General features: G+C 36.9%; 1 protein-coding gene across 1 annotated transcript; it reads left to right on the forward strand.

Annotated features, from left to right (window-relative positions):
- The first annotated feature begins 123 nt into the window (after positions 1-123).
- Positions 124-25,593, forward strand: LOC141431842 (proton-coupled amino acid transporter 1). The gene is made up of 7 exons (XM_074093065.1): positions 124-414; positions 506-801; positions 6,257-6,434; positions 10,971-11,328; positions 16,626-16,801; positions 18,850-19,022; positions 22,578-25,593. Exons 2-7 carry the CDS (start codon positions 534-536, stop codon positions 22,820-22,822), a joined length of 1,398 nt encoding a protein of 465 aa, XP_073949166.1. The 5' UTR covers positions 124-414; positions 506-533; the 3' UTR covers positions 22,823-25,593.
- Positions 25,594-26,929: the final 1,336 nt, after the last annotated feature.

Genomic DNA, 26,929 nt, shown 5'->3' on the forward strand with positions numbered 1-26,929 from the left:
CAATGTTTTTAACGACCAAAATTATTGCACTGCACCGCTACTGGCTGTCATTATTATGAATCCGTGAATCATTATAATATCTGTCTTCTTTGTCTCTCCTAGGCCTTAAACAGAGATGCATATAAAATCTGTCAAAACTTTTGCATCGCATATTGCCTTTGAGCGCTTTGATCAGAGCAATGGAATACGATTAACTGTTTGATTTGGCAATAAGCCATTATCTTATCAATTATTCTCTCAACGTTAATATATTAATGAGTAACTGTGATTTGAAAAGTCGTCGAAAGCTGACGTTATCGGTTCTTGCCGTCACAACACACTCGCAAGTCCAGCCGCCCACACGTTACGGGCGATAAAGTATTGAATTATTTTCGCACTTACAGCTTCACGAGGCAAAACGCGTACCACATAAAAGTAAATTTAACATTATTCTTATGGTTAAATGCGTTGTCTTCATGTCATATAACATTGCGTTTGTCTAATAATTTACTTTTATGGAATTTAGACGTTGAAAGTCTACGATAGTATTAAAAATGAGTGATGAAAAACAACCGCTTCTTACTGGGCCCAATATATCTATTGAGCATGCAGAGGTGCAAAACCAGGCGGTGGAATTAGTGATAGACCCAATTGCACCGATTAAAGATGAAAAGGCGAAGTCCGACTACCACCCGGCTTCGGAGAGGCACCTGGAGCATCCGACGTCGAATTTCGACACAATGATTCATCTGCTGAAGGGAAATATAGGCACGGGGATTTTAGCTATGCCTGATGCCTTCAAGAATGCCGGATTGTTATTCGGTAAGTAATTGTTTATCTTGATTTTCAAGTTCTTAAGCAAATCATGTCATGAAAAAAAGACTCGTTTTTAGATACTTGAAATTTTAATTAAATAACATGAGGTTGTTACACAAAATAATTACCTAATAAATTAGGTTACACACAATACAAAATTACAAATAGAAAAATAACATCAATGTCACATACATTATGCCCTAAAATATTAATTTAATAAAATCTTATACCTTTAAATGAGCAATTCTTGTGTATACATATATATATTTTGGGGATCTCGGAAACGGCTCCAACAATTTTGATCAAATTTGGTATGTAGGGGTTTTCGGCGATGACAAATCGATCTAGCTTGGTCTTATCTCTGGGAAAACTCTTATTATCTATTCTGAGAAAAGCTCGGTCGCCCAGGTACTAATAATAGTAATTCGACAAACAAATAAACTTCTGATACCAAATACCTAGTTACTAATAACAAAAACATACCTATTTATGTACCAAAGTCCCTGTAATGTGAGTTGTACATCAAGGTAAATTAAACATGCCTTTCAGTTTGTTTGTACAAAGTAGGTACCAGAGTAAATGATTAGTTACCAAGTAATTAAATGTGAGTGGAAAATTCATTTATATTCTGTGTGTTAAGTTACACTGGCACACTGAACTGATTAACAAATCTACTTATCTCCTGCTTAGTATCATAGTACATACTCTATGCTTATCTGTATCACTAAACAAATATGTGCACAAGTGTTGATATTTATTTATGTCAGTGGTTACCAACCTGTTTTTAATCAGGGAACACTTTAATTTAATTATTATTAGGAGGAACCATTAGGTCAAATAGAAATTAATCTTTATCTAAAATCAAAAACTATCTTTAATCATAATAATTGTAACATAATTATAATCACAAACAGTCATCATCATCAGCCTGAAAACATTGGTATAGTATCACTAAAAAGCAACTGGTCTAAGTGCCCAAGTGATCTAAGTAGCAACTGGTCTAAGAAGCAACTGGTCTAAGTAGGAAATGGTCTAAGAAGCAACTGGTCTAAGTAGCAAATGGTCTAAGGAGCAACTGGTCTAAGAAGCAACTGGTCTAAGTAGCAACTGGTCTAAGTAGCAAATGGTCTAAGAAGCAACTGGTCTAAGAAGCAACTGGTCTAAGTAGCAAATGGTCTAAGAAGCAACTGGTCTAAGTAGCAAATGGTCTAAGAAGCAACTGGTCTAAGTAGCAACTGGTCTAAGTAGCAACTGGTCTAAGTAGCAACTGGTCTAAGAAGCAACTGGTCTAAGTAGCAAATGGCAAGGAGAAAAGGTCTAAGAGCAATGGTCTAAGTAGCAACTGGTCTAAGAAAATTCAAATGTAAAAGTTACGACAGCAACTAAGTAGCAACTGGTCTAAGTCAGCAAATGGTCTAAGGCAACTGGTCTAAGTGGCGAAGGGTCTAAAAAGCAACTGGTCTAAACCTGTTTTTGTTGAAAACTGGTCTAACAAAGTAGCAAATGGTCTAAGTGTGTCTGGTCTAAGCGAAGCAACTGGTCTAAGCGGCAACTGGTCTAAGAAGAAGAAACAACTCTCTACTAGTACATGGTCTAAGAAGCAACTGGTCTAAGTAGCAAATGGTCTAAGAAGCAACTGGTCTAAGTAGGAAATGGTCAAGAAGCAACTGGTCTACTGGTAGCAAATAACTCTAAGGAAAACACTGGTCTAAGAAGCAACTGGTCTAACTAGCAACTGGTCTAAGAACAAATGGTCTAAGAAGCAACAGGTCTAAGAAGCTAGCTGGTCTAAGTGGCTAATGGTCTAAGCAGCAACTGGTCTAAGAAGCAACTGGTCTAAGTAGCAAAGGTCTAAGAATGCAACTGGTCTAAGTAGCAAATGGTCTAAGGAGCAACTGGTCTAAGAAGCAACTGGTCTAAGTAGCAACTGGTCTAAGTAGCAAATGGTCTAAGAAGCAACTGGTCTAAGAAGCTACTGGTCTAAGTAGCAAATGGTCTAAGCAGCAACTGGTCTAAGTAGCAACTGGTCTAAGTAGCAACTGGTCTAAGTAGCAAATGGTCTAAGAAGCTACTGGTCTAAGTAGCAAATGGTCTAAGAAGCAACTGGTCTAAGTAGCAAATGGTCTAAGTAGCAACTGGTCTAAGTAGCAAATGGTCTAAGCAGCAACTGGTCTAAGTAGCAACTGGTCTAAGTAGCAACTGGTCTAAGTAGCAACTGGTCTAAGTAGCAAATGGTCTAAGTAGCAACTGGTCTAAGTAGCAAATGGTCTAAGTAGCAACTGGTCTGAGTAGCAAGTGCTTTAAACCTTTCGAACCCCGCCAAGTATGAAAAGAATTACGACAATGGACTTTATGTACAATTCATGTCAAGTTCAAAATTCAAATGTAAAAGTTACGACAGTGAACCTTATGTACAATCCATGTCAAATTCAAATTCAAATGTAATTAACCCGCACGATCGTAACGGCTGGGTTCGAAAGGGCTAAAAAGCAACTGGGCCAAACCTGTTTTTTGTTGAAAACTTGGAAAAACATTAAGTTAGAGTTGTGTCAAGTTGTGTCAGGCGCGACGCGAAGCACCTCAGCCACGCGGAACAGGAGCTCCATGAAGATATTTAGACCAATTGCTAATTTTCTACTTAGTCCAGCTGCTTTTTAGACAAAATTATACTAACCTAAAGCATCTACTGTTGAAGCACACTTACCCATCTAACACAACCAAAAATGTCAACACGCTCCTTGCATCTACTGGTTGCCTATAACTCTAATTGAAAACACATAATTTTAAGTAGGCACTTTAGCAGCAATGAGATTTTTGACCTTGCATTTTCTGTACAATCTTTCACAGACCTTATTTTAGCTCAGCAGACAAGTGGCTGATGGTCCACAGACGAAAGGTTGAGAACCACTGATTTACCTATATGAAGACTTTATGAATGTATGCTAGGTCACTACTATGATATGTGATGTCCTTCAAATGCATTTAAAAAAAAATTTTTTTTTTTCGTGACTTCTTAAGGAAAATTAACTAAATGTTACCTAATTTGTATTTTTGAATGGAGATTAGGGTTTACTATTGGTATTATTATTACAGCAAAATTTCAACTTGCTAGAAAATGCTAACAAATGATTACATGCAATATTTAGAACAATGATATTGAATACTGGTGTTTACCCGCAGCTTCGCACGCGCAAATCATTAGATTCAGGAGTTAATTTGAAATCAGGGTTTTCACAGAGGCGATATTCGCTAGATGGCGTTAATATTGTGAGGTCCGATTGCCGTTTGACGTTTGCTTGCGATTGGCTCATTTAGTTTTTTAACCAATCACGAGCAAACGTCAAACGTATCCCACGATACTAACGCCATCTAGCGATATTTCGCCTCTGTGAAAACCTTCATTCCAGGGTTTTACAAAACTCCCGTGTGAATTATGTCGCGGTCTTTATTGAGGTCGGATTATAAACAACAGTGGCACACACACACGCACGCACGCACGCACGCACGCACGCACGCACGCGCACACGCGCACACGCGCGCACACACACTTTTATATTTTGATTGTATTTGATTAAGCAGGTTGAAGAATTGCATAATAATAACAATATATATAATAATATTTATAGAGAATAACAAATATTTTTTGTAAAATTGGTACCTCTATCATGCGAAAGTAACCATGGTAATAGAATACCAAAGGAAAAAAAATGCATTTACAAGGAACTTAAAGTTGATCCTTATTTTAAAGTGTAATTTCTTTACAAAACCATTCCATGAAACATGCTTTTTCGCAAACTATTCATATGTATAATTTGCATACTTAAATAGGTTCAACCATCTTGGGCTTTTAGGCTTTTAAGGTGGTTTTCCACCGCCGAGGCCAGTCGAGAATTGAAATTTGTATGGCAGCGCCGCGGCGGCCCACGGCGGCACGCGGCGGGCGCGCGAGAATGCATACAAATTTCAATTCTCGTCTCGCCTCGCCAGTGGAAAATCACCATTAGGGTTCTCCACTCGATAAAACGGAACTCTATTACTGCCACTTCGCTGTATGTCTGTCTGTCTGTGACAGGGCTGTATCTCGAGAGCCGTAATAGATAGATAGCTTGTCAGTTTGATTTTTTAGAGATGTACGGAACCCTTGGTGCGCGGGTCCCACTCGTATTTAGCCGATTTTTTATCTCTACTCTAATAGATCACAAAACCAGACAAGTGCGGTTCAGATATGTGCGCACAAAGGTTTCTGTGCATAACTAAATAACAATCATTAAAAACCAGAAAATGAGTCTGTAAAAATCTGTGCACAGATTTAATAGACTACATTGTTTTTGTTTGCGCAGAAACACAATGTATGTAGATAGTGAGTATCTACACATAGGTATATTGTATACTTTGACCTTATGGCTTTGATTGAGTGCCATATCTGTCACAAAAGCGTGTAGCGTGACTGCGGTACGATGCCAAATTTTGCCGGCATAATCGCGATGTAGGAACGAGGATTACGAAATCCGTGTTACAAAAATCTAAGAATAGAATATCCTGAATATTTTATTTGATAGTCGGCTCTATCCTTTGATCGAGATAGAGCGAGATAATCGAGACCGCTTCTACGCCTTGCAAAAGACGCCGTCATAATTTTATTGTGCACTGGAAACTGCGTTTCATTGTCGTTATTTGTCATTTGGAGATCCTTAGAAGACTGAGGGTTACCGACATTGCCAAGCGAATTAGCTAGGCAGGCCATACCAAAAGCACGGAGAACAGATGGCCAATTGAGCCGACAAGTTCTCGTATGGAGACCGCGGATTGGCAAACGAAGCTTAGCACTGGGATATCCATCAATGAGATGAATGGATGACCTGGTTAAAGCCACGGGTTCACGTTGGATGCAGGCCGTTTTGAACCAAAGCACTGTTGCGTGAGGTTTTTAAGTATGGCTTTCAAAGTCTGTTATTACGGGCGTGAAAACAAAGTTTAGATTAAAATCATATTTAATACACCTTAAAACCGTACCATAAAAATATCGAGCATGCCACAGTGTTGCATAGTCCCCGTTTTGTTCGGAAAAAAGGGAGGCCAAAGGTTTCCGAAAGACAAAACTGTCTCAAAACACAGACATTCATTGCTCCGGAATGTATATTTGCCATAATTTATTTCAGATGTTGCAAAATATTCACAAAATTATTCTAATTATAAATAAACCCGCGTAGCTCACCCAAACACTATGAGATTTGACATTTCGGAGACCTCACGCTACACTAGCGCCTCCAGTGGCAAATTAATACGCGATAGCCCTCATTGAAGGTCTATGGCAGAAGCCTATGCCCAACAGTGAACGTTGTAGATCTGGATCTGGATTTGACCTTTTGGGGTCCTTTGCCATCTGGCGCCTAAAGCGACTGCTCCTCTTGCTCTACCCCAGAGCCAGCGCTGCTGTTAATCATCAGTCCTTTGTCCCCAGGTGTCTTCGGCACTTTACTAATGGGTGCGGTATGCACCCACTGTATGCACATGCTGGTCCGATGCTCGCACGAGCTCTGCATCAGGAACCAGCGGCCGGCGCTCAGCTTCCCCGAGGTCATCGAGGACGCCTTCTCCTCCGGTCCGGTGGCGCTCAGATCTTACGCCAAGAATATGAGGTGAGGGCAGTTTAAGATATTTCAGACGACCAGATGGCATAGTGGTTAGAGAACCTGACTACGAAGCTTGAGGTCCCGGGTTCGATTCCCGTGTCGGGGCCCGGGGCAGATATTTGTATGAAAAATACGAATGTTCGTTCTCGGGTCTCGGGTGTTTAAAAGTACTTAAGTATGTATCTATATCTATATAATTATATTTATCCGTTGCTTAGTACCCATAACACAAGCTTTGCTAAGCTTACTTTATTGGGACTAGGTCAATTGGTGTGAATTGTCTCGTGATATTTTAAATATATATGTTTTTTTTTAACCGCTAACCGTCCCGCTTTGTATGTAGTATGTTCTATTGCTCACTGAGGAGCACCATAATATAAGTATCCAATTTTCTATGCACTTTGTATGAGAAAGTGGATACTTACTTTCGGGCGAATAAATCAAGCAATTACTAAAGTAATTATTAGAATCCAAACAAAAACAAATACTTATTGCAAATGACGGAAAACTCTCCCGCGCTCCAATTAACTAACTTATTAAATTTAATTTACCCAGCTAACTGTTCGGCGGTGAACAGTTTGAAAACAATTAACTATAACTGTATCTTTTGCTGCTCCCCAACCACATGTTCAAAACAACTACGTGTACGCGACACATATGTTTTTCAAATGGTTAGATTGTACAGTCAGTACCACTACCATGAGTTAACAGTGACCGTACTCGATAGCGACGGTGCGTAAATTATTTGTAGAGGCGCTGTACAATTCTCCATACCATTGAACTCTTGTCTGTTAGTTCAATCGGTCGGTAACATGAGACAGAGCCACGGTTGGTTCATTCAATAAAAGATAATGTGGAATGATATCGCAACGATATGTGGCCTAATAGACATACATAATGTTTATTAATTACTGTTAAGTAATAAATAAGTAAATATAAGGTACACTTATATTAACGGAAACTATGACGTATTTACAGTCAATGAATTTGAATCCTCGGCCACCGTATCTTATCAGTACCTAACTAATTTTATTTGTCTAAATCAATGCTATACCGTTGCGTAAAAAAATATTGGATCTTGTCCATGACTGGTACCATCACTCTACTAGACTTGTTTTTTTTTTTCTTTTTAGTTTTTATTTGATTTTTTTTATTTGCAACTACATAGATGTTTCTTGTTTTGTCTGAGTGACCTAGATTATTGCGGAAATTTTAGTAGGTAAATCGCGGCATTCTGGCGCCCCAGTGGGTAATCGATATGTCTAGTTACGTTATGATTCATTGGACTTTTATCTAAAGGCCCGGTTCGTAAACATTCAGCCTAAAACTAAACAACGTTATAAAGAATTTTGTTTGTAAATATTGCGGTAAATTTTTTATTATTTTACAATTAAGTAAATATAAGTTTATATTTTTTTTTTCAAAAAAATTGTCTATCGGAAAAACATTGGGTAGGTACTTAATTATTGCTATTCCTAGCCTTAGTCGAGAAACGAAGGGGCAAACTGAGCAAAGGCATTTTGTTTTTGCAAGACAACGCCCCCGTTCACACCGCTCGTGTTGCCAAGCCTGCTCTGAAGGAAACTGGCTTCGAGGAAATTGATCATCCACTACAGTCCAGATCTGGCCCCTAGCGATTATTTTGTATTCAGCAATTTGAAGAAAGATTTAAGGGGAAAGCGATTTGGCAGTGATGAAGAAATGAAGGCGGCTGTACAGGAACATTTCGACAGCCAAAATAAAATTATTTTTTTAACGGTCTAAAAGCATTATTTAAAAAATGTAATAAGTAAATGCATTGAATTAAAGGGAGATTATATTGAAAAATAAAAATAGTAAAAAAAAAACTGAATATTTTTTTTCGAAGCCAGAGACGATGGTAGGAGAAAGGGGAGGCCTTTGCCCAGCAGTGAGACACTATTTAGGCTACATAAAAAAAAACTTTTCTACCTTAGACTTGAAACTTTTCAGCCGCATTTCGTACCTATCAATGAATACTTATCCATTCGTAACTTTTTTACAATACCTACTTATATAATATATTGTTTAACACTCACAAGCAAATATTTTAAATGCAACGCAGCTGAAAATAATCGCTCATTTCATTCCCCGCTCATCTAATATGAATTTAATATATTTGCGGCACGTTCGCCCACTCCGCCCCCACAACCTCCAACCCCCCTTTTCCCCCATTATCACCCATCAAGTCTGCCCGTTGCCAAGCTGGCGAACGCCGCGAATTGCATGAATAGCGGTGTATGTCGATGACATGACATAACAAAGCGGGGATTTTAAAAGATTTTGGAAAGATGGCTCATACATATTTGTCGCATAAAATACCAGAAATGTATGTACCTAGTAGATATTTTATGTAAGTGGGTGGGTTTTTATTTATGATATTAGATAGATTAATAAAAAGTACAGTCGTCAAAAAGGCTTGTATTGGATGTGAGATTTATAACAAGATTTTTTTGTATAGTTTATTTGGTTTATCGACAAGCATTTATAAATCAACAATGCTCACTAACATTATCTTAATGCATGTTTTCTCATTAAGTGAAATATTTATTTCTTTTGAAATTATTAAGTTTCTCTACCGAGACACAACATACTAAAAGTGAGGTCTTAGCGCACTTACAATCATTATAATTTCTGGTTAGGGCAATTTTTACTAAATATAACCGGAAATTTGACGGCCGGTTTAACATTAGTTTAATTATCTTCAAATGTCACGAGCTTTGCGGTGAAGGAAAACATCGTAAGGAAACCTGCACAAACCTGCGAAGCAATTCAATGGTGCGTGTGAAGTTCCCAATCCGCACTGGGCCCGCGTGGGAACTATGGCCCAAGCCCTCTTGCTCTGAGAGGAGGCCTGTGCCCAGCAGTGGGACGTATATAGGCTGGGATGATATAATTATCTTATCTAATACTAATATGTGTAGGTATTAGTTAGGTACTAATTCTGAAATACGGTATTTGACAACTCCTGATTTTGCCATATCTCTCTTAATGCTTTTCTCTATGCAACAAGTATGGCGGTACTGGCGTGTGACGTCACATGCCAGTATGTCTTTCTCTGTCTAATCTTGAATTTCAAACCTTTATAACTCTGTTATTTGTAAAGGTAGCTTAAAAATTGTTTTTCTATTCGATAACAGGCATTGTGTAGTTTTAATTTATAAAACATATACAAAATAGTCAAATACCGTATTAACTTCAATCAGTAGGTAGTACCAAAGATAGCCTACAAAAGCTACATGTATGCTTAAATATATTATTCCATCTAGGTATGTGCAATAGATCCACAACAGTTTTAATCTCTATTTGATAACAATCTTACCAGTTAATACCTAAAAGAGACACAAATATCTAAAATTGAACCGTAACCTTACAATTTTTTATCACAGAATGTAAGAAACTATTCAAAGCAAAACAAGGCCTCACGCCGTAAATGTGGCATTATTTACCCAGACGACTAAAACATCGTTATCTTTGGTATTATTGATCGAAAGAAATTCGAATCAAATTCGCACTGCGATGGTATGATATCGAAAATGAATAATAATTACTTTATGACTATTTCTCAAAAAGTTGTCCATTTTTAAATTTTTCAGTTGTCCACTTATGAAATCCTGACGCTATTTCACCACAAAAAATAAATAATATTGTTTTAAAATATATACTAAACCTTGTGGTAAAAGTGACAAAAAGTCAGATAATCTTTGTTGTTGGATCCAATAGAAAGTTTTGATGAACGGGTACCTATGTAGTCACAAAATTAAAACTTTTTCCTCACAAGATTTCATGACGTTTTTCTAACGTCAAGAAATTTTGGATGCTTTATTTTATGTAGTTTATGTTTTATGTTAGTAGACGACCGGATGGCCAAGTGGTTAGAGGACCTGACTACGAAGCTTGAGGTCCCGGGTTCGATTCCCGGCCGGGGCAGATATTTGTATGAATAATACGAATGTTTGTTCTTGGGTCTTGGGTGTTTAATATGTATTTAAGTATGTAGGTATTTATCTATATAAGTATGTTTATCCGTTGCCTAGTATCCATAGTACAAGCTTTGCTTAGTTTGGGACTAGGTCAATTGGTGTCAAGTGTCCCATGATATTTATTTATTATTGTTATGATCGTCCTTACGGTTAATAATTTCTTGACAAAACTGATTTCTTGACAATTTCATGACGGGACAACTTTATGAGATATACTCTTATGAAAGGCACTTGGTGTGTACATGTGTAGATGTACATCTAGTCTAGTCGCATAATTTTTTAAAGGCACAATGTAATTTTTATCGTAATGTTTGTTGGTCATAATTTTTTTCTCGCCGAAACCTTAATTTCTTCAGATATTTTTCAATGGTGGAACAATTAATGTCTTCAGAGAAATAAATAGTTATAACAAACAATACATTGCATTATGACTTTCAACAATTATGCGAGCCGATATGGACCCCATTGCACCATGGTTTTGATTCGAAACAAAGAAGCGTCATAAACATTACTAACAACTACCAACTCTCCGTTGTTCCAGGAAGGTGGTGAATGTATTTCTTGTGATAACACAACTGGGATTTTGCTGTGTGTACTTTTTGTTTGTGGCCACTAACCTACAGGACACTATGAGGTTCTTTCACATCAACCTGAGTGTGCACTTCTACTTGGTACTGCTGTTCCCGCCGATAGTAGCGTTGGCTATGGTGAAGAACTTGAAGTATTTGACGCCGGTGTCTTTGGTGGCGTCTATAATGACCGCTTGGGGCTTGATCATAACGTTTTACTATATCTTGCAAGATTTGCCGCATACAAGCTCGGTGAAGCCTTTTGCGAGCTGGCATCAGCTGCCTCTATATTTTGGGACGGCCATCTATGCTTTCGAGGGCATTGGAGTGGTGAGTATCATTTAATCATTGTACAACCTCGTATAGTAGCAATTATTTGAGCTGTCCCGATCTCGTTAACAGCCAACCTTTCGATACAAAGCCATTGTATTCTATTATGTCCTCAAGTGGACAATCCTCAGTTTAAAATGAAATGAAATTTAAGATAAAATAGTTCATTGAAATAACGACTTTATTATTTACGTTAGAGAGTTCATTTTAAATTAAACTTTGTTGGCAGATAATGTTTTTCAAAATTGAATGCGTCCTAGACAAGCAGCCTCATGGAAAAGTATTATCTGCGAACGTGTATTTATTTTGAAATGTACTTTCTGCTCTAGACAACAAAGTCGTTATTTCAATGAACTATTTTGTTTTATATTTAAGTTCATTTTAAACTGAGTATAATGCGGTTAAGGGCACAATAGAATACAATGGCTTTGTTCGAAAGGTTGGCTCTTAACGAGATCGGGACACCTCAAATAATTCCTACTATACCCAGCACAACATTATGCCTAAATATATGTCAACTTTCCTTGACTGTCATTAAATAATCAAAATTTTACGTGGCGTAGTAATAAGAGGGATAGATGTTAGTATAGCGGACCTCCGCTATAATCAGGAGTCCTGATCAAGGTAGACCGAGATTGTTCACACCGCTTCCACGCCTCTCAAAAGGCGCCATCAAAATTGAACTTTGGACTAGAACTGGTGTCCCTAGCTATCCTGGCGCCTAAAGCGACCGCTCTTCTTGATCCACCCCAGGGCCGGCGCTGATTTGATGAACAAAGCCAACCTGAAGCAATGAGGGCTATCGTTTTTTGTCTTACTAGATGGCGCCACTGTTGCGTGAGGTTTTTGTGTTGCTTTCAAAGTCTGTTATTACGGGCATGAAAACAAAGCTTAGATTAAAATCATATTTAATACATCTTAAAACCGTACCATAAAAATATCGAGCAACCAGTCTTGCATAGTCCCGTTTTGTTCGGAAAAAAAGGACAAAAGTTTTCGAAAGACAAAACTGTCTCAAAACACAGACATTCATTGCCCCTTATCGCATAATTGCCATAATTCATTTCAGGTAATGCAAAATATTCACAAAATTATTCTAATCCCTACTTTATCTTAATATTATAAATGCGAAAGTAACTCTGTCTGTCTGTCTGTGACGCTTTCACGTCGAAACCACTGAACCGATTTTGATGAAATTTGGTATATATAGATAGTTTGAACCCCAAGGATCAACATAGGATACCTTTTATTCCGGTTGAGGGCGCCACCGCCCGATAACCTAGATACACCCAGACGAAGTCGCGGGCATAAGCTAGTTATAAATAAACCCGCGTATACGAATACCCACCCAAAAACTATGAGATTTGACATTTCGGAGACCTCACGCTACACTAGCGCCTCTAGCGGCGAATTCATATGCGATAGCCCTCATTACTGCCTTATTCCGCTTATACAACCGACTTAAACAATTCATCTACATATATTCGATTTTACCGCCCGGTTGTGCTGATTTATGCCTCCCACTTAAGTGTTTAGTAACCCTGAGACTACTTGGCAGCTGTTGACGTAAAAGCGCTTATGAAAGAAGATAATATAATTCTACTCTCTGCTAAAATATGACGGAAAGCAACTGCTTCGTCATAGGAAATGTTTAGATATGTACTCGTACGGTCGAGGAGTTTAATTCATTGGCCACCAAGGAACCATTTCACAGTAAACGTCATACTGACATCGCATTAATTGACGACCGGATGGCCGAGTGGTTAGAGAACCTGACTACGAAGCTTAAGGTCCCGGGTTCGAATCCCGGCCGGGGCAGATATTTGTATGAATAATACGAATGTTTGTTCTCGGGTCTTGGATGTTTAATATGTATTTAAGTATGTATTTATCTATATAAGTATGTTTATCCGTTGCCTAGTGTCCATAGTACAAGCTTTGCTTAGTTTGGGACTAGGTCAATTGGTGTCAAGTGTCCCATGATATTTATTATTTATTATTAATTAACAAGGAAAGCCGTAATGACTTTTCCTTTGAGAAGGTTCCATGGGGGCCCATGAATTAAATTCCTTGACTGTACATGTTTATCTTCTACGTAACAGTTTTCCCCATGGTCTTCGTTTGTAATTGTAATTCCTGCTTGTTTTGCGGTACAAAACATATTGCATTATTTTCTCCCTTTTTATTACGAAATAGTGTTATCTCTGGGAAATCCCAAACAGGCGGAAATACATAGATGTGTATGTATACACACACGTGTTGCGTAGATTATATCTGTTAACGCTAACCCACATGTGGTAGTATATCAATGTAGTTGTGAGTACACAGTTGAACAATATGTTAGGTACTGATCTCCACAATATGACAACAGGCTCATTTAATGGAACATCGATTAAAATGTTCCTATTCTAGCTAGGTATTGTTTTGAACCTGCTATTATAATCTTATCTAGCTTTATTTTGAGTATCGGTGCCCTTTCCTGAGTATAGGATCGAAGTTATCAAATTCCGAACATTATAATAAGGTAACTAACAGTAACTAGAAAATTCAGATTAATTTTTAAATTGATTTTTAATAACTTACATAAATAGTTATTTAGTCAATGCTTAGCAAGATTGTTTTTTTTTTCTTTTTGTATTTTTTATTTCAATTCCAATTTTTTTTGTTACTTTTATGGTATTCCCGTAAAACCTATATCGAAAATACAAACTGAAATATAGATGCACAGAAAAACCAGAAAATAAGACCGCGGTGGTGTAGCGGTATAGCACACGGCACGGAATGCCGAGGACCTGGGTTCGATTCCCAGCGCTGGTCTTATTTTTCTGGTTTTTCTGTGCATCTATATTTCAGTTTGTATTTTCAATACTTAGCGCTTCGCTCCATCTTTTAAAATACGGACTGCCAAGGAACGGGATTCGCATTCATTGATAAAATAGTAATAATCTTTGCAAACCATCTCACATTGTGAAGAAGCACAGAAAAATACCTAAAGATATTTTTCTGTGCTTCTTCACAGATTATCTTTAAATATTTAATTTACTTATTGAATCAGGTCCTAATTAGACTACAGAGTGCAAAATTCGAACTTCGTATCTAGCCGTCTCGCTGTCGCTAATATTATTTAATACGAGAGTGAGAGGGACGGTACGATACGAACTTCGATTTTCGAATTTCGTAGTAGCCCCCAGGCATTATCAGGCGTTAGGCGGTGTCAGGGATTATCTTTGTTATTTAATACGTCTCATAACTGTTACCTCTGAGGGCATTCACTTTTTCTTGATAACCGGTTCTGTCTTTCGATTGAGCTAGTGTTTTGTTACCGCTTGTTTTGTCCTGTCCACTGTAATAGTACATTGTGTCTTAAGGGCGGTAAATAAGGAATTACGAACGAGAGTCTATTAGAAGCCCGAAGTCGAAGACTGAGGGCTTTAATGAGTCGATGTTCGTAATTCTAGTACCGCCCATGCGACATACAATGTTTTTCATCACATTTGCGAGTAAAATTTTATATTTGTTAAAGAAAAAATATAATTCTTCCAAATATTGGCGATACCTTAGGCTGCGCTCTTGGCAGTGCCGCCCTCCGCCTCCTCCATGTGGTCCTGCAGCAGCACGCGCAGCAGCTTCAGTACGGGCACTGATTCATTTACCGACCACGGGTTTCATGACAAGCACATTAAGGTCGAGGGTTTTATTTGGGGGGTTGCAACCAAGGTAGCCTGCATGTTTCGACACTGTTTACGAGCAAGTGTGATGAAAAATCTTTCACAGTAAACGTCGCAGTATATTAATAGTAATATTATAATGTACGACTGTTAATCTATAATTAAGAGTTGGTTCCTCTTCATTGCCTTACTAAAGATTAGATTGACCACAAAAGCAACAAACCTAAGGATTTTTGATATGGTGGGCCCACAGGCCCAGCGTGACCTAGGAGCCCCGCTGTTCATCCACCTCGGAGTACCTACATACAATTGCTGCTATAACCCATATTAATGGTGATCCCACATTGACTGTTATAAATGTTCTATAGCGTTATAAAACACGATAACATTGTCTAACACTTTATAACTTTTGTTACAACTTGTTAGATGTTTTAAACGCTCCCACATTGGTATAAAAATGTTATTTAACACCACATAACAATTGCTTAGTAACGACATCTCTTGTCCGGGTGAGCGGTTGGTTCCAATGGAGTGCCGAAAGTTTCTCGATGAGGGCTACGGTATAGATGTCGCTAGCGTCACTGCTTAAGTGGCTAAATAAGAAACAAACAAGCTGAGATATGAGGTGCATAGGGGAAATTCGTGTCTGTACCGTTGACCAGCAGTGGTGTAGCGGTATAGCACGCGGTACGGAATACCGAGGACCTGGGTTCGATTCCCAGTGCTGGTCTTATTTTTCTGGTTTTTCTGTGCATCTATATTTCAGTTTGTATTTTCAATTGTTGTATAACATTTAAAAAGTTATATTTATATAACATTATAACCATGTGTTTGTTTCGATATAAATTTTATTCAGTTGTTTCAATAAATTTTATTCAGTTGTTACAATTTGTTATAAAACAAATGTTTTTAACGTTATAGAACATTTCCGAGCTGTAAAAACAGGGTCTCCAGATTTGTCCCCAAAATATGTATGGATGTGTCCGTTTTGTAACGAAAATAAAAAAGCCAATGTGGGAGTACCATAAGCCAATTGACTTGATCGACGATACATAGGTTGCTGGGACGAGAAAAATATTCTTAAGGTCCGTTTCACTCTCTATCCTGATAGATTCGGTGAAACACCGTCCCCGCTTTGAAAAAAAATCTCGTATCTCAAATCAATACGTCAACAAAATTGAAATAATGTTCATAAAGTTCAATCAGAAAAATCGATTTTGCGGTATGAGCTCTTTTAAAAGTAGTGAGGATATATTGGTCGCGCTTTCTCTGTTTGTTTTGTTTTAATAAACAGACGGTATCACAATTAGATATCTGTCTCATAAAATATAAGGAAATTACCATAAAACAAGCCCTCATTATTAATTCTAAGGGTTAAATATTGCGAAACTAAGCCAAAATGTCTTCAAAACTTACAATATTGCCTATTCTTCATAGAATAAACTGACCTTGTTCCTCTTAAAAATCTCAAAATCAATTCTAAATGTCTTCATTGCGGATATCGAGTAAAGTTGATAGACAGTAGGATAGAGAAGCGCCATATCCTGCCTGCGAGAGGCGTACAATATGCCTCCAGCCTATTTTCAATATACATAATACGAATAAAATTAATCTGTAATTAATTTTCAGGTGCTTCCCTTAGAGAACAACATGAAGACGCCTGAAGACTTCGGCGGTTGGAACGGCGTCCTCAACACTGGCATGGTTATAGTGGCGGCCTTGTATACAGCCATCGGTTTCTTCGGCTACCTCAAGTACGGGGAGGACGTGCTTGGCAGTATCACGTTGAATCTCCCTAATGATTTGTAAGTTTAATTTACGTGTATAGGGAAGATCTCTAGTTCCCTGTACATAATCATGTTACATAACCAGCGCTGGTAGGTGGTAAATATTACCTAAATTAATTAGGTCGTAGCGCTTCGCCGGCTGCTGCTGTGACACGCACGCTTCGCTCGCTCGGCTCGCGCGTTTTAGTCGCAATTGTAGTGTTAGGTTGCTTCGCTCGTCGTCCTAATTTTCGAGAACCTATTGACAGAAAATGTGACCATATACATTACGGAAATCCATTTGAAATAGAAAATATTTGGCCCCTTCCAATGCTGGTTATGTACGGGAACAAGGTGGAAAGATATCCAAAAAGTTATTTTTATTTTTTATATGACATGGCAAAACTGTAATGGTTCCTTTTAGGACTATAGAACCCTAAAACCATGTGCGCTGCGCACTAGAAGAGAGGCGACATTTATTTTAAAAGAAATACCAAATACAATATTGCTATTTGTCTTATTTTTAGTTCGAGTTTAGACGATGTTCAATATCGATTTTGAATTACAGAATCTGGGCCTTTTTTATGCTTACTTATAGAAAAATTAAGAACTATAATTAAAACTAAGTTAATTTCCTAATTTGTATAGTGATAACGAATGAGCACCCGCGATAGCTTACAAATTGAATAATTAGTAAATTATTTGAGTTTTCTAACTTTTCTAATGTTACAAACTCAATATTTTAAAAAACTTACACAATTTTTTATTTGGACTTATCCAATCATTAGCCAATATATTTTGGATCTATTTTTTGCGATATCCTGTATTTTAAGTCGGTTCACATCACAGTTTTTATTATATTCTTTAACATTCAAATAAGAATCAGACAGACCTATAGAAGTCATCTCTTATATGGGTAGTTGCATCCGCTGGACGAATTTGCTTTGCTAATTGAAGACAATAAATCAAATAAATCTTAGTTCAACTGCAAAGAACACAAAAATAATGTGATATAAAACTAAGTATGTAATGTAAATAAACAAAAAAATTATAGCATATAGTAAGTATGTAAATGTAAATAATAGGTATATGTTATAATAGTAATGTACACGGGTCGGACAAAAAGTGCGGATGACGTAAAAATGACGTAATCTTGCACACAAGATGATGTTTTTATTTAAACTGCCGTGTGACATGTAGTAACAAAGTAGCATTAATGAAGTAACAAAATAATCGTAAATAAATCAATGGAATTCAGTGAATAAAATAAATTTCATATCGTTTAATAAAGAGGTTGATAAATGATAAGTGATAATTGTTTATGAAAATCAAAAATACTATTTGAAATCATCCTATAAGTGGTTTGACGTCATCGGCACTTTTTGTCCGACCCCTGGTAATGTATGTATAAGTGTATGAAACCACCCTTTAATTGCCCCTGCGGCGTCGCTTATGGGCGCTTAACAGGGCCAGATTAACCATTGGGCAGAATAGGCAACTGTCTAGGGGCCCCGCATGCGCACTAAAGAAATTGAAAATGTTTCATACTTAAAATTAAAATAAAAAATTAAAATATGCATGCATCCTTACGACGTATGCTGTTAGTTAATTTGATTGAACTTGAAAAGAACAGGATCTTCAAATGGCTGAAAAGGGGCGCTGAAAAAAAAATCAATACTTACTAATATTATAAATGCGAAAGTGTGTGCTTTTGTGAGTTTGTATGTTTGTCCGTCCTTCACGTCAAAACGGAGCGACGGATCGATGTGATTTTTGGCATAGAGATAGTTTATGGGCCAGCGAGTGACATAGGCTAGTTTTTATCCCGGAAAATGCACAATTCCCGAGGGAACAGGATATGATAACCGAACATGATAACCGAATAACAAATAACAGGACAATAAACAGGACATGATAACCGAATTCCACGCGGGCGAAGTCGCGGACAAAAGCTAGTATCAATATAATTCTTTCCCCCGATTATGACTGATGATCACTGCGCGTAAACACCTGCTACGCCATAAAGATGGCAATTGCGTTGCCAACCTAACCTTTATGATTATTTTATTTTTAAATATTATTTCCAGCCTGGCTCAAAGCGTGCGAGCGGTAATGGCGGCATCAATATTCCTGTCCTACGGTCTGCAGTTCTACGTGCCTATGAACATAGTGTGGCCCTATATCAAGTCGCGACTGACCTCCGAAAAAGCACTGAAACACGGCGAGGCTGTCACTAGGATCGTGCTTATATCTGTAACATGTAAGTAATATAGGTGAGGTACCATACATGGTGATTTTTAACCGATGATCAGGCAGGAGTTGGAAAATATTAATACTTAATCTGTAAAAATTTCATTAGGTAGAAAAAAAATCCTGACTAAAAAGTAAACTATTTAGTCTGTCAGTTAAATTATCATAAAATACTGGATACGTGATTGTCTTTTGTAAATTTTTGAAATCTGACAGACTTCCCTGACTGATTTTTAGGAATCCAGCCTACTCAATGGGTGATGTCTATATCCTTGTCAACCGCTTAGACGAGCTTGTGCGGTCTAGAGCTAAGTTTGTTGTCACTGTAAAACTAAAATAATAAATTCGCCTACCAAAGAACATTGTCATCACGACATTTTACATTTTACGTCATTGGGAAAACATGTTCTATTAATGTGCCGGTTCTTTGTATCTTGTTTTTAAGATAGCGAATTATGAAGTCGTCCACGTAGAGTTTCAGAATGGTTTATCGTTTACGCGAGCCCCACGTTGCATTTTAATTTGACCTTCCAATGACACCGAAATAAAACAGATGCCAACTCATTTGTTGAAATAACGCCGATAACACGTGGTCTTTTCGACAAATACTCCCGCCTTATGGTTAACATTATTTCAACGTGCAACGTAATCCGTGGTCTACTAGTGACCACGTTAATTATGAGCGAAAATCACGAAAACGAAAGCGAAGATTTCACCTTGTTCCCCGTACATATCCATCTTACAAAACCAGCACTGGAAGGTGCCAAATATTTGCTGTTTCGCATCTTGAAAATCAAACCGTTATTAAACAAAACTTTTCATCTCTCAAAAATGACACAGAAGTATTTTAACACATAGTTTAATTTTGCGAGTTGACATATTATGTTTAGTGGCGGTTTGATTCTCAAGATGCAATTTCAAATAGATTTGGCTACCTATTGTAATTAGTCACTTTCACTATCAATTTAGATACTAAAATTAGGTACGATAACGAATGAAGATTTAGTAGGAAATCTTTTGACCCCTATCTGTGCTGGTTGAGCCTGGTCGAAACTAGTATAGCCCAAGCAAACTCTAGGTAAATGTTATATGAGAAGAAATTTAAGTAAATGCGAAGTCACCTTTACAAATCAACTTCTCTTAAGCGGCTCGCAGACGGGCCATATTTTCACTGCAATTTGTGCCCGGCAACTATCGGTGTCCCTCCCTTACTCACATGTTAGACAGGGACACCAATAGTTGCCGGCCACATATCGCAGTGAAAATATGGCCCGTCTAGGAACCCCTTTACGTAAGTTCTACATAATCAAAAGCAATTTATCATAGTTCCAAAGCATACTATACCGATGTAACAAGTTTCTCATTACACCTTATCTTATCTCGTACCGTGTGAATGCATCCCTGTGAACTTTGACGCCAAAACCAGCTCAGACTGACTGACACCAATTAAACAAAGACGCATTGTTGTCCGCAAACATTGATAACGAGTATTTTCCGCTCTTACCTACCTTTATCATTAATAAATCACACACACATTGCACACACATCACATTTAATTAAGTCCTGTCATGATTATACGTGCTAATGAAGGGAAAAGTTCCTTTGGTCATTTGTCTCCCCCTCCCCCCTCCTTTTCTAGAGGAACTTTTTTTTTTATTCGACTGGATGGCAAACGAGCAAGTGGGTCTCCTGATGGTTAGAGATCACCAACGCCCATAAACTTCTGCCGTTTAAATCCAATTACCGGGTCATGGGAAGAATAGCTCCCGCAAAGTTAAACTCTAATAAGGCCATGGGATAATGTCAACCCACATCCTACTTCTGGTCATACACATACACATACACAATAATGCATGAATATGAATGCAGCAATGTTTACGATTACATTACCTTTCAACACTCAAAATCTACAAAATATCAAAAAATTGTTCGACCTATGTACTTCTGTTTCATAGAAATTAAGGAAAGTGTTCGAATTTCTCCGTAGTTTACTGAAATTAGAGTTCAAGTTAATTTAAACGGCTGCCAAAGATATATTACGCGATTTAGAAGCGTGTTGTGAATGAAGATCATAAAGTACTATTTTCTGGGATTGACAAAATATTTTGTAGGAGGTTTGGAGTTAAAACCTGACTACGGTAACCGATATAAGATGTGGGAGGAATATATCCCTTCGCCTGGTAAAGGGTTAAATAGTATGTGTCAGAGGGACCGCACGACACGAACTTCGACTTTCGAGTTTCGTAGTAGCCCTGCAGACGGCCAGCGGCGTCAGCGGCATCGGGAAAGCTAAATTAGACGCCCATCGGTGTTTTCGGCACTCCAGTTGCAGATTTGTAGATATGCATAAGAAACAGTGTTCGTAAACCTTTTGTGATTTTTTATTATCACTGTTTTTGTACAGAAGTAATGAATAATGTATTTTGTCGGAAAAGTTCATATTTAGGTATATTGATACGATGAATAAACATTATTCACTAGATCTATAAGCAGGTGACTGACTATCCTACTAATCCTACTTATTTATAATTATAAATGCGAAAGTCTCTGTGTGTGTGTGTGTATGTTTGTTACTCCTTCACGCTAAAATGGCTGGACGGATTTGGATGAAATTTGGTACGTAGATAGCTGGACATCTGTAATAACACATAGGCTACTTTTTATCCCGATATGGGCTTAGAATCATGAAATTTGGTATGTAGATAGCTGGATGTCTAAAATAACACATAGGCTACTTTTATTCCAATATTCCCACGGAATAGTTGTTCTTCACACAACACCTCGATGAAGATTACGATTTAAATTTTGGGATTTCCCAGGGGAATTTTGTAAAATCCCGGAATTTCAATTGTAACTACCAGATCGAATAGTTTACGCGTGCGAAGCCGCGAGTAAACTCTAGTAGTAGATAACAATTATAAATTGTGTCGTCAGGCCACAGCGTAAACTTTCCTATTTAGTTAAATCAAAATTTCCATTCACTAATGAGTGATTGGAATTTTATTTATTAGTGCTCTAATGATTTGGTTAATATATTTGTTGATTATATGATTGCACTATTTTATTATTTGATTATAAATATTAACGTACCTAGTAAATATAAATTATTAACTAGATAAAATAGACAAGATATTTATTTGTTAATTATTGATTGACTAACAACTGCTATGTATCTTAGCGATTCTTATATTTTATAAGAATGTGAGTTTTCGGGATGAACAATAATAGATTTAGCTTGTTATATATGATAAAACAACGTTAAATGAAACTTTTTTTAAGATTTTAGAAATATCTGCAGTTTAGTTTATTAACAATTCTGAGCAAAAAGGAAAGGAAATAAAACAGTTTATGCCAAACTCAAAATTGACATAAATATTCGGAAATTTCCTTTCTACTTAATCTTAAAACGAGGACCTTTTTGTGCTCATTCTTAATTGTATGATGTGAATTTTGACTCGCTCTTCGCCGGCTTTTTCAAGTCGCGCATGACTGTTTAGTTAGAATATATGTAATATGTATACCTACCGATTAGTTTAGCCTAAAACCAAAACTTTCAACATTACAGTTGCGGCGGCGGCTCTGATTCCCAATTTAAGCGGTATCATATCCCTGGTCGGAGCAGTGAGCAGCTCGGCGCTCGCACTAATCCTCCCCCCCGTGATCGAAATAATGACCTTCTGGCCGGACCAGCTGGGTAAGCGCGACTGGAAACTATGGAAGGACGTCCTCATCATCCTTTTCGGTCTCACCGGGTTCTTCTTTGGCACCTACGCCAGCATCGAAAACATTATCAACCCGCCGCATCCGTAAAACAAGTGCCTCAAACAGCTGGCACTTTTTTTTCTTTTGACAATTTTTTGGTCAATGGAATCGAGGCTCAAGCTGGCCTTACTATTCGATTTTACAGGCGATTTGACAAACCAAAGGTTTTTATAGAGTTTTATTTATTTCCCGAACTCGACAATAATTGTATGTAGTGCATGGTTTTAGATCTGTTTTCTTTTTTTATATTTATATACGTAGATTGTAAAAGTGAAATTATTTTTTAAACTAATCGTGACTTTTATCGAATAAAGAAAGTATTACATTTTAAATCTAAATTGTTAAATAAAAAAATATGAGATTATATGACGTGCAAAATGTGTAGTTCATAATTTTGAGATTATTTGTAATTTGTTGAAATATATGTACCTAGGTAACAATGTGTTACGAAGTGATAATTAACATTCCTTTCTGACAGTACGTTAAGTACTTATTTATTTTGTTTATGAATGAGTTACGTGTTTAGTTTGATGTGTTTGTAAATTGTTGTATAATTAAAAGCACGCGCTCCAGTATTTTATGGCTATCCAACGTGCAACGTACAGTCGCGGAATGAAAAGGTTGACCACCTTAAGGTCTGTTTTTGCTTGCTCAGTATAACTGCTTTATCGATCGAGTATGACATTCCGTTATATATAATGTCATTCAAAAAGGTGGCATGTGCTTGCAACGTGGACCAAATTTATTTGAAAACTGGTCAACCTTTTCATTCCGCAACTACACATATTTATAAAACGCTGCGTTTTAAGCCAAACATTGTTACGATAAACGAAAGTGTTGATTGCTATTACGCTTCAGAAATTAATTTAGTAAATCAATGCAGAATTTGTGCTAAACATAAAGCTATTTATATAAATAGGTACATTGTATAATGTAATTATAGGAAGTTAAAGATTTTTAGCCATTTATCTCCTTTGCCCCCTAAGTTAATAACGTGGCAGTTAGCCTACTCGGGCCAAATTAAAAAAGGAGGGTATCTCATAGGCCTAAAAAGAAAATTATTCACTTTTAAAGGTCAAACACGTTCTGTTATATCTATCTGTTTGCAGGCAAACCTGTAGATCTATAAATTGAATGAGGGTAAAAATATAGTTTTCGTTACGTGTATTTACTTCAACAATATGTTTTAAAACATAATAATATTATTGAATTTCGTGTTTAAATCTACATTTGTATTTAAACTAAGTGTTTTAATGTTCCTGTTATTTGTTAATATTTTAATTTTTCACTAAAAAGAAATAATGTTCCTAATATAGTTTTATGTTTGTTTAAAAAAAGCCTTAGCAATTTCGTACAAACGTAATATATTGTACCCTCAATAGCTGTGATTATAATTATAAGAACATTATGTGAAGTTAACATGCCACTTTGTATCAGAAGCATTGCTTAGAAACTGTAGATTAATTCTAAAACTGACCTTCAATATTCTGAAATATGAAATACCTACAGTTTGATAGACAAGTTGTTCAAAAAAATATGTTGGCATATTTATTCTAAATTAATTTCTTATTCATACTGCTAAAAAAATTGCCACCCAACATAACACAATTTCTGATCAATACTGTGGTCTAATGAAGAAATTACACTAGCGGGAGTAGCCCATTGTTCCGGATAAGGACAGAGTTATAGTTACCTAGCGCTGTCTCACTCTCGTCGAATAGCGCTAAGTTTATATTTGCAGACACGTGCGTGAACCAACGCACCGTCCTGCACTAACACTAACAAAATAAGCGAGACGAACTACTCCCTTGCTCCCTATCTTAGCAAGGTAAACCAAGGTCAAATAAAATAATATATATTCGATCGTCGTTGGAGCCGTGGTGGCCGAGTGGTTTGACCTATGGCCTCTCAAGCAGTGGATCGTGGGTTCAAACCCCGGCTCGCACCTCTGAGTTTTTCGAAATTCATATGCGGAATTACATTTGAAATTTGCCACGAGCTTTGCGGTGAAGGAAAACATCGTGAGGAAACCTGCACAAACCTGCGAAGCAATTCAATGGTGCGTGTGAAGTTCCCAATCCGCACTGGGCCTGCGTGAGAACTATGGCCCAAGCCCTCTTGTTCTGAGAGGAGGCCTGTGCGCAGCAGTGGGACGTATGTAGGCTGGGATGGGATCAATTTCACTATATTTTTTTTATAATCTATGAGATGAGATGTCAACATGACATTTTAGCACAGACACTTGGTACGTGTTTCAGTTCAGTGTCACATTCTTTAATTTGGGACCCAAATTGAGGTTCAATATCTGTTATTAATATGAAAGTTATTTTTACAAAATGGGTCACGATTTAATGATCTTGATTAACTTTTGTTGCGAATATTTAGTGTCGGCCAGTGTTAAAATAGTCATGTTTTCATTATACCCAGATAGCATAGATTGTTGACAGCGCGAATATTATTTAAATTATATTTAGGTAAAATACATACCAAGATCCCTATAATATTACCGGATTTTCTTTAATATGTATATAAAATGATTTTTGCTGTGCTTGCTATAATGCTTTAAGTGAAAATCTGTATTTGTTTTTCTGACGGTGCACAAAATAAGTTTGAGTTCACCGCATTGTGTGAAATGATACAAAACTTTTTAAGCACCCTGTGATCTGCCTATGTTTTATCTACTATTTTTTATTTGTGATCATATTTGTAAAATTGTATGACTATATATCTAACTATTTTCTGAAATCGTTGAGTGTCTATTAATGAAATCAAGTAAAATGTACTTATATTGAAATATAACTAGATATGGTGCAATCACAGACTGTGTTCTTATTTTTTAACCAGCTCAGAAAATCGAAGTTCGTATCGTACCGTGAGAGGGATCTCACTATTGTGTTAAATAATATAAGCGTCAGTGGGACGGCAAGGTACGAAGTTCGAGTTTTGCACTTCATAGTATAGGCTCAGACCCCAAACCCATGTCACTTATGAGAATGAGATAGTGTGGGTGCTCCACACGATACACACTAAATACACAGTGAGACAGTGTATGAATAAGTGTATAGATGAAAAAGTTAGGTAAGTGACCTGTTGTACGTAGTAGTAACGAGTCCGTATAAATAAATTGACGTTCCAAATTAGGTTTCACTTTATTTTTGTATTCAAAAACAATTTACAGTGTCTGTGTATGAACATTTAAAAAAAACTCAATAAGTACATTATTCAAAGTACCTAAAAATTATAGTAATAATAATTATTAAAGAAAAAAAAATGTAGTCGGTAAGAGTTCAAAATAACAAATGAAAATGTAAAATACAGATTAATACCTAACTTAAAAAAACAACCAATTAATGTTACACCTATAGTTACCTTACCCTTACCCTTACCCTTAGTTTCCTTATAATATAAATATACATTAATCAATTGCAAAAATAAAAAATGACAACAATAAGTTAAAATAATTCCATTCAAATTCGAAAAATGACTTAAGCTCCATACAGGCTTCATATTTTTACTAATTCTGTGCTTCTGTGCACATACAACATGTCATTTTACAATTGTCAATTGTCATGGTACTTATACTAAAATCACTTATACTAAAGAAGTACTTAAGTATACTAAACTATCCTAAAAATAACAACTATATATACGATTCCCCGAAGTCTTGTCCCTGCGGAAGAGTGCCCATAAGGCCATTCAAGGCTGGCTGCATTTCCGCGCTGTATCGTGAAAGATGCACCAGCATACGTTAGTATCTCTTAGTAGTCTGTGGCACCAGCCCTATGGTCATTGGTAATTTCGTTTTTTTTTTACTTGACCAAAAAGTTTGTGAGCGTCCGAACTCCACGGACCCAAAGTTACAACAGCAAAAGCCACAAATTACTTGTTTTTCACCTTTAGGTGCAAAAGTGCACTCTTCGCCCACTTTACCGACGAATGTCATAATCAAGTTTATAAAGTTAACTAATAACTAACTAACTAATAGCTAACTTAGAAAATTGAAAATTCTCCAAATATTAATATTATCTTAAAATGGCTGAAACGACTTTAATAAAACATTGAAAGAAAGAAAACGTTTTTTCTTGATTACATGGCAAAATAGATAAAATAAAAGCAAAAGGAAACTCGCTTTAAAAAACCGCGTCGATAATTCGA

This window comes from Choristoneura fumiferana, chromosome 10, assembly GCF_025370935.1.
Source record: "Choristoneura fumiferana chromosome 10, NRCan_CFum_1, whole genome shotgun sequence".
Taxonomy (NCBI): Eukaryota; Metazoa; Arthropoda; class Insecta; order Lepidoptera; family Tortricidae; genus Choristoneura; species Choristoneura fumiferana.

Excerpts from the sequence above, each read along its gene's own strand:
- LOC141431842 (XM_074093065.1), top strand. The coding sequence starts at position 534 with ATGAGTGATGAAAAACAACCGCTTCTTACTGGGCCCAATATATCTATT. Across the intron at positions 11,329-16,625 it reads CTTTCGAGGGCATTGGAGTG|GTGCTTCCCTTAGAGAACAA; the intron begins GTGAGTATCATT and ends ATTAATTTTCAG. Across the intron at positions 19,023-22,577 it reads CGTGCTTATATCTGTAACAT|TTGCGGCGGCGGCTCTGATT; the intron begins GTAAGTAATATA and ends TCAACATTACAG.